The sequence below is a fragment of the Zingiber officinale genome, chromosome 1B, assembly GCF_018446385.1.
Source record: "Zingiber officinale cultivar Zhangliang chromosome 1B, Zo_v1.1, whole genome shotgun sequence".
Lineage (NCBI taxonomy): Eukaryota > Viridiplantae > Streptophyta > Magnoliopsida > Zingiberales > Zingiberaceae > Zingiber > Zingiber officinale.
Window position 1 is genome coordinate 162,987,620 of NC_055986.1, and position 8,750 is coordinate 162,996,369.

At 37.3% G+C, this 8,750-nt stretch overlaps 2 protein-coding genes across 2 annotated transcripts; both read right to left on the minus strand.

Annotated features, from left to right (window-relative positions):
* Positions 1-598: 598 nt before the first annotated feature.
* On the minus strand, positions 599-3,382 carry LOC121987883 (probable nucleoredoxin 1-2). Its single transcript, XM_042541593.1, has 4 exons — positions 3,227-3,382; positions 2,171-2,653; positions 1,581-2,069; positions 599-1,447 (listed from the first exon to the last, which is right to left on the minus strand). Exons 1-4 carry the CDS (start codon positions 3,308-3,310, stop codon positions 782-784), a joined length of 1,722 nt encoding a protein of 573 aa, XP_042397527.1. The 5' UTR covers positions 3,311-3,382; the 3' UTR covers positions 599-781.
* An 833-nt stretch (positions 3,383-4,215) lies between these two features.
* Positions 4,216-5,869, minus strand: LOC121987895 (probable nucleoredoxin 1-2). The gene is made up of 3 exons (XM_042541602.1): positions 5,711-5,869; positions 5,034-5,522; positions 4,216-4,944 (listed from the first exon to the last, which is right to left on the minus strand). Exons 1-3 carry the CDS (start codon positions 5,792-5,794, stop codon positions 4,312-4,314), a joined length of 1,206 nt encoding a protein of 401 aa, XP_042397536.1. The 5' UTR covers positions 5,795-5,869; the 3' UTR covers positions 4,216-4,311.
* Between the last annotated feature and the right edge of the window lie 2,881 nt (positions 5,870-8,750).

Sequence of the window (8,750 nt, forward strand, 5' to 3'; positions counted from 1 at the left end):
ACAGAGTCATTATATTTGACGAAGCTCCCCATCATTTTATCTCCCTCCCAGGTCGCATGGATCAATTCTAGAGGAGCTCCGGATCTTGAAGAGGCTCTAGGATAAGAGTTATCACAATTGACTATAATATATTTCTATTTGTACCACTGGAGCTATAGTACCGTGATTAGGTCTTCTAAACAAATAAATCAGGTAAGATTTGAATCCTAACTATGGCGAACTGCAATGATTATCATGGAACAATAAATCTACAGCTTATTCAGTTTTTACTAGCGCTTTCTGATTTATTAATCGGTGGGAAGAAATGAATATCTGTTGCTTTTATAAAAGCATCACTGTGTCAAAAGCGCACTTTAATAAATCGTTTAGTAAGCATTTGAATTAATGTTAAAAAAAAATCCTTATTTCAAGTAATAGAAAGTATCTAGCCCCTCCCCCGTGCAGCGATCGTTTTCGAATTTACCCGGCAAATCCAGGGAAGGTCAATCATCTACCGAATTAATCGGATTGGTAAGGTTCTGAATATATGGATTAACAAAAAAGGAAAACAAGTTTTGGAAGAGTTGCAAAAAGCTTTTCGAACAGAGAAAACAAAATCTTAAACGAGGCAGACATAGTAATGCATTATTCTCAGTCCTATTGCAATACAAACCCGAGCACAAGTTTCATCATCCATACAGTATAATAGACTTGGTGGACATAGTCTAAAATCAAGGCTTAATGGGCTCAAAACCAGCCAACTTATTATCATAAGTTCATTACACGAACAAGGCAAATTAGATTACGCTTTGCGGCACACCTCACCATCACACACATATCCTTCCTTTGTCACTTCGCCATGTGCTTCACCATTTTCTTCATTTTCCTTCTCTTTGTCCAGTGCACATTTTGGGTGCAGGTCGAAATTGCACTCTATACAACGGTAGGACCAACTATTTCCCATCTCCTCACAATCATCACAGCCATAAGTCGAGCAACGGGTAAGGACAAGCTCATGCTCTTCGTGGAGGTCATGCTTTATCTTCTCAGGCCACCCCTTTGCCATTTCCTCAATTCCATGCTCCAACTGTTTGATCTTCTCCTCGGTGAATGGGTAAGCATCAGCTCCATGTATCATCAACAAATTCCTGGCTTCTTTGGTAATTGTTCGTCCTGTAGGTCCTATGGCAACCAGGGAAGGAATGCCACGGATTTTGAATCTACTGCTCAAAGATTTCTTCCTCTCATCACCAAAAGGCAGTGCCAACCATGGCATGCCTGAGAAGAATTTGTCGAATGAATCCTGATCACGGTCGCTGGAGAGGAAGATAACCTCAAAATCAGTATCTGCATTCTTGATCTTGTGATACGCTTCGATCAGTTTAGGGAGGAAAGCACGGCACGGACCGCACCAATGTGCTGAGAAGTACAGGAGGATGGTCTTTCCATCAAGCTCTTTTATTGGAACCTATTGGAAGAATATTAAAAAACAAACTCAACTACAAGATTATAAGGAAAAATAAACTCCAGCAAAAGATAAGGAAAGTTCAGTTAGGAAGATGCAGAAGTTGATTAGATGTTAAGCAAAAAAAATTCAATACCTTCAATCCTTCTTTTCCAATGGCATAGTCCAGATCACCCGAGACAAGAAGTGACTCAAGTGTCTGTGCCTCAAGTTTGGCCTTCGCTTTCTCTGACAAGTAATACAACTTCTCCTGAGAAAATGGGAATCCTTCCCATGCCTCAAACCCGTGCTCTTCGATAAGCTCAGTTAAATCAACATTCATAGTCTTCCCATCTGATCCAATCAAGATGACAGTAGGGATTGTCTGGAGTTCAAAATAGCGCGCAATCTTCTCACAGCTTTTGTCCTTGAAAGGAATCGCAAGCCAGGGCATGCTTTGTATAGCTTCATCATAAGAGGATTCCTCATCATCCAAGGACACTAGTACAACCTCAAAGTTCTCTCCAATTTCCTTGAGCTTCCTATAGATTTGTGCGAGTATTGGTGTGAAATCAGCGCAAGACCTTGAAGCATTGATTGAGAAGTACAAAGCCACTATTTTTCCTTCGAGATTTGAAACAGAAACCTGCATTAAATCAGCATTTATCAGTAAAATTACCAAAGATACTAATTATAGCCATAGGCAAATTTAGACATCTCAAAAAACTAGGGGAACATTTGCATCACCTTAGATCTATCATTTGCAATCAGGTAGTCACGGGAAGATGAAACCAAGACACTTCGAAGAGTTTGATCCTTCTTAGCATTCTCCTCTTCCTCTCTCAATTTACTGATCTTTTCGGCAGTGAATGGATACCCCTCTATACCATACTCACGTACAGCTTGAACACCTTCTCTATTAAGAACCTTCCCATTGGCATCCACGATGGCAAGGTGGGGTATGCCTGTGACCTTGAAAAGATCATCAAGTTTTTCCCTTGTCTTCGTGTCAGAAAATGGGATTGCCAACCATGGCATTTTTGAGAAGTACCCATTAAAGGAGTCCTCATTTTGATCAGCAGATACAAAAACAATTTCAAAGCTATTATCCTGTGAGGAGAGCCCATTATACACTTCAATCAGCTTAGGAGTGAAGCCTCTGCACGGTGGACACCATGAGGCTGAGAAGTAAAGGGCAAGCGTTTTCCCTTTAAGATTACCAATAGCCACCTAAACAAGTAAATAGCTGATTAGTCGCATGATTTTCAAAAATGTTCAAAGCTCACTCATGTTAACATGCACGGCACTGGCTATGAAGTGCAAATAAAGTGGAAAGAGAATTGAAAGGGTGTTCAAGAATGAAGAATATATATATCACCTCCGCTCCTAAAGTAATCAAATTGTTCCTCCAATTGTATCCTCCCTTTTCATCCAACTCCCACAAGCTACTGTAAAATCTCTCATCTAAGATCAAATAGGATTGCCAGCATAGGTCAAATTGTTCACGCCAAGAGAGTATTTACTTATCCTCAACCAAAATCCAGTCAGCTCATCTTAGTCAAAATCACGGACAATCAGATCAACATCGAACATATCTCTTGAACCAAACAAAATCCCCAAAACCAAGCCTTAGCTTCGAGTGATCGATATGAAAAGAACAAGAACCCTACTTTCTACGGTAAGCATCCTACATCTTACTCTCCGATCTCGCCAAAACATCAGATGCATTATCAATATCATTTCAAAGATATAGATTCCTCATAAACTACAACGGATCAGAGTGCGTAGTGAAAGGGAACAAACCTTGTCGCCGTTATTCCGTATGAGGAAGTTCCTCTCGCCGGTGGAAAGAAGCGATTCGACGTCTCCAACCTCCTCTGCAGCCATTTTTCTTATCTCGATGACTTTATTCCTCAATCTTGTTGGTTGTCTTGTGGGTGTGTGTAGTGTTCCTGGGGAGAGCTCAGTCGCCCCACTTTATAGACGATGGAAGATGAACGTTACGCCTCCGTTATCTCTCCGTTAACTTTGCTTCGCTGTTAAGGATTAGTACCAATCCAAAGAATAAAAAATTAATTAATTTTATGATATCTGAATTTGTACATAAAATTCACATAAAAGCATAACTTTATTTTTATCTTACGTTTTTTAAATAGAATTTTATGAATTTAAATTTTTACAAAAAAAAAGTATTTCTAAAAATTAAATTTAGATTTATAGAATTTTTTGCAAAAGCTATTATAAACTCTAAATTTCATATATTTTGATAAATTGGGGTTCAAAAAATTCAAAAATTTAATATTATCAATTTCAAAATTAACTAAGATTAAATAAAATTATTCAGGAAAAAAGAACCTTGGATACGTCATCAGAATGACGTCATTGGAGGGAATTTCCACGAAATTTCCTATGAACACATCCGACAAAGCCAGGCGCAACACAAATCCCAAAATAAAGTTTGAATTGATGTTCTCGTAAACTGATAATAATCTGTTTCAGATCTCTAGAATTACCAGAGGATATCTATAAAGTCCTAAAATTCTTTTAGATATGAATTGCAAAAAAAGAAGAAAAAAAATCTTTAAATAGATAGAACTTCCGGTGCATCTCTTCTCACATATTTTAACTATTTAACACTGTCCTTATGTTAATAAGTAGATGTTATGGCACTCAAATAAGATTATAAGCATATAATATAGATGACACTCATAAATTAACCGTTAACCGTGTGATATAAGGAATAAATAGATAGTGAGACTTATAAATAATTAATATTAATTTAAAAATAAATATGAGTGTGTTAATAAAACAGAGGTGTTAATATAATATAAATTATTTGAAGAGATAGCAGATTAGATGCCCTCAAGACATTTCACTCACATAGCAGATTAGATTTTGCGACAAACATCTCCATCACAAACACATCCTTCCTTGTCCATTTCTGCCTCCTTCAATGCACATTGTGGATGCAAGCTGTAAACGCACTTGGTACAATAATAGAGCCAGGCAATTCCCATCTGCTCGCAAGCATGGCAGTAATCTACCGAGGAGCAACGAGCGAGGGTAAGCTCATGCTCATGGAGGTCAGGCTTTATCTTCTCAGGCCACCCCTTTGCCATTTCCTCGGTCCGACGCTCTGCTTCTGTGATCTTCTCCTCGGTGAATGGATAGGCATCGGTTCCGAGGATCGTGAGCAGCTGCTTGGCATCCCTGGCGAGGGTACGCCCACTGGGATGGAGAGCGACGAGGGAAGGCAGCATACAAATTCTGAAAGTGCGAGCCAAGGATTTCTTCCTCTCGTCGCCAAAAGGCAGTGCCAGCCATGGCATGGACGAGAAGAATTCCTCAAAGGAGGCTCGATCAGGGTCGGACGAGACAAAGATAATTTCAAAAGCATTGTCCACATTCCTGATCTGATGGTAATGTTCAACGAGTTTGGGCAGGAAAGCACGGCATGGAGGGCACTGAAGTGAGGAAAAGTACACGAGGATAGTCTTTCCGACGAGCTCTCTTACTGGAACCTAACAAATGTAAAAGGGAAAAGAAAAGATTATCGCGAGAAAGGAATATAATGCATGGAAAGTTTTTGCATGGTTTGAGTATTGAATACCTTAGAGCCTTGTGCTCCAATGACATAGTCCAAGTCTCCAGACACAAAGAGTGATTCCAGCGTCTGTGCCTCACGTTTGGCCTTTGCTTTCTCCAACAGCTTATCGAGCTTCTCCTGGGAAAATAGGAATGCTTCCCATGCCTCACCGGAGAGCTCCTCGATGAGTTCAGTGAAATTAACATCCACAGTCTTTCCATCAGATCCGATGAGAACCAGAGTAGGGAAGCTATTGACCCCAAAATGTTTGAGGAGACCAGTGACGCTTTGGTCGTTGAAAGGAACTGCGAGCCAAGACGTGGATTCTATGGCTTCATTGTAAGACACCTTCTCGTCGACCGGGAGCACTTGCACAACCTCGAAGCTTTGTCCGACTTCCTTGAGCTTCCTATCAATTTGGGCGAGCACCGGAGTGAACTCAGCGCAGGTCCTGAAGTAGGGGTATGAGAAGTACAAAGCCACCGTCTTCCCTTGAAGATCTGAGATGGGAACCTGCTTCAATGAACCAAACAGCTAGTTTGCGTCACAAAGAAATGTTCGAAACAAATATAAATAATCCCAACAAACTTAAATAGAAAAGCTTTCTCCTTTAGATTTCGAATATGTGTGTTTCATATGTATGGGAGAACTATTGGATTAGGAGTTACTATGTACACCAGAGTAGGGAAGAAAGGAACCACCTTTTCGCCATTGCTGTCGACGAGGAAGTCCCTCTCGTCGGTAGAGAGAAGAGATACGATGTCTCCCACCTCTTTGGCCGCCATTTCTTCTCTCTGCTCTGTTTCCAACTCTTTTTATTCAGAGTAAAACAACAGTCCCTTGTTTCTATATATATATAAATGATTATTAAAAAAATACCCATTGATAATTTTATAAAGGAAAAGCATTTTCTAATTTTTATTTTATTAATTATTTACTATCTACAATGGCAAAAAAAAAAAAGGCAATGAAATTGTTAAATATTCATAATTATAATATAGTAAGTGGATCACCGACCGATTAAAGGGTTCCCAAAAAATCATTTTTTTTATATAGCAAAATAATTATTTTTTTCCATAATAATTTTCTTCTCTATCTAAATCTTGATCCAAATCCACTTTTATAAGGAAAGTTTCTATATAGCAGTGAATTGAATCTCTGTCCAATATAATATTACCTATTAAGTTTATCCACCACGGCTCTCACAAGGGAAATAATTAGGGCGCCCTGCCTTATTAGGGTCACCAATATATATAAATAAAATAATAATTTTATAAAGGAAAAGTACTGTCTAATTTTTATTCTATTAATTATTTACTATATACCGTGGGAAAAAAATAATGGCAATGAAATTGTTAAATATCTATGATTATAATACAATAAGTGGAACACCAACCCATCAAAGTGATCCAAAAAAAACATTTTCTTATATAGCAAAATATTTATTTTTTCCATCGTAATTCTCTTCCCATCTGCATCTTGATCCAAATATAGATAATTCAAGTTAACCTCACTTATTATTTCTAAAGTGATTTCACCTCATAAAAAATTTTTATTGGACATCATGATAAATCAAAAAATACACATAACGGTCAACCTAAAGTCTAACATCTTTTAGTTATGCCCCCCTTTATTTGGAGGAAAAAATCTTATAAATACATCATAACTGGAGTTCAAACCGCGGGTACCTGGATGATAACTTGGATATCCTACCGCGGCACCGTAGCCCCGAGGACAAATCTACTTTTTAAAAAAGATATGGATCCTTTACATTAATGGCCCCCCTAGTGTTGGCTCCACGGATATGGAGGTAGATATATGTAGATACACAGGCGTCAGGCGTATGGTAGGGTAAATCTCAAGTTGTCAGTTCTTGAGAATCGACCACTGGTCATTACGCTAGAAATGTCATGCAGTCACCGTCTGTGCTATGCCCTGGGGGCACAAATCCACTTTTATATATAAAAAAAATGTAGATCCGCTACATTAACGATCCCCTAGTATCGACCCCACGGATATGGAGGGAGGTACATACAGGTACACAGGCATCAGGCGCATGGTGGGGGAAAATCGAAGTCATTAGTTCCTGAGAATCGACCCCTGACCATTACACTAGAGATACCGTATATCTGTCGTCTATGTTACGCCATGGGGGCAATCCACTTTTATAAAAAACTTCTACATAAGGGTGAATTGAATTACTAATTAAGTTTATTATATCACAACTATATATGTATATATGGGATGCTAGGATTGAATCTAGGTGTCCTGGATTAATTAGAATATATATTTTTTAATTTTTTTTAGGGTATATCATATGTATTAAGAGTTAAAAATTTAAAGATTAGGAGTTTGGGTTATAATATGTTTGAGTTAATAAGATTTTTTTTTCTATAGTTTAGATTTTCCTCTTGGGTTATAGTGTTCAAGATTAAAAAGTTTAGATACTTACAGAGTATATTATATGTATTTAGGATTTAGAGATTGAGTTATAATGAGTTTAAGCTAATAAGATTTTCCCTATAGGGTTCCACCTTCCCTCTTAGTTATAGTATTCAAGATAAAAAAATTTTAAATGACCACCGGGTATAGTTTTCTTTGAGAAGATGTTGATTTAAAAAAAAATTGAATCCAGATATATATATATATATATATAATTGAGGGGTGTGCACCCACATGGGTTAACTGCCACATGGCACATGCCCTCAGGCGCGGATGTTGCCACACACTATATACACACATGATTGAGGCGCCTGAAGTATATACAGGTGCCTCAATTGTAAAATCATATATTTTTTTTCTTTTAGATTTTTATTGAGGCGCTTGGAATTGATCCAAGCACCTCAGTACATGTACAATTTTTTTATTTATTTTTTCAACTCTGGATTAAGTCAATTAGATTTTGCCTTTAGGATTTAGGAGTTAGGTTATAGTGTTCAAGCTAAAAAAAAATTAGATGCTCATTGGGTATTGAGGGCGTGTAAATTTTTTTTTTGTGCTTTGGATTTAGAATTTGGGATCTAGGATTTAGTGTTTAGGATATAGTATTTAAAATGTGTAATTTTTTTTAGGGTTTAGAATTTAAAATTTGGGGTATAATATTTAGGAAGATAAGATTTAAGGAATTTAGGATTAAAAAAAGGGTTACGCTAAAATAAAGCTTGAGGCACCTGGATGAGTTCTAGGCACCTCGAGCACCAATCGCGCAAAGGCGCAGACGAACAGTCACCTAGCCTATCAGTCCTATCTATATAGACAAAATAACTAGGAAATGAGACCAAGTTTTGGTCTAACAAAATAATATCATGCTAGCCCTATTAACTTATTTACACTATACGACAATACTATTGGAAAACCAACTGTTAAACATAGAAAAACATCGGCAAAGAAACATCCAAACAACTGATTGAAAAATAGTTTTGGAAAATCTCAGTAAAGACATAAGTAAGTTATCTCTTGGAAAACTATATCAAAGCAATTGTCAAGTACTTATAAGTTTCTAACTTATAATTCAGAATAGTTAAATGAATCTCACAAGAACTTCGACTGAATCATTTACAAGTCTTTCACGAACAGTGAGAGGATGACAAGCAGAATCAAATACTAACTACTTGGCTAGATAATACCATAACCAGACGAAATAGTATCTCTAATAATAGATTATATTAGAGGAACTAATAGACATTGATCAAGATTCAAATATCTTTTCCAATGAACAGTTAAATACACTTAATCCCAAGT

Coding starts and splice junctions, on each gene's coding strand:
- LOC121987883 (XM_042541593.1), bottom strand. CDS start 3,310: ATGGCTGCAGAGGAGGTTGGAGACGTCGAATCGCTTCTTTCCACCGGC. Junction 2,654..3,226: donor TACGGAATAACGGCGACAAG/GTTTGTTCCCTT, acceptor TTACTTGTTTAG/GTGGCTATTGGTAATCTTAA. Junction 2,070..2,170: donor TTGCAAATGATAGATCTAAG/GTGATGCAAATG, acceptor GATTTAATGCAG/GTTTCTGTTTCAAATCTCGA.
- LOC121987895 (XM_042541602.1), bottom strand. CDS start 5,794: ATGGCGGCCAAAGAGGTGGGAGACATCGTATCTCTTCTCTCTACCGAC. Junction 5,523..5,710: donor TCGACAGCAATGGCGAAAAG/GTGGTTCCTTTC, acceptor TCATTGAAGCAG/GTTCCCATCTCAGATCTTCA. Junction 4,945..5,033: donor TTGGAGCACAAGGCTCTAAG/GTATTCAATACT, acceptor TACATTTGTTAG/GTTCCAGTAAGAGAGCTCGT.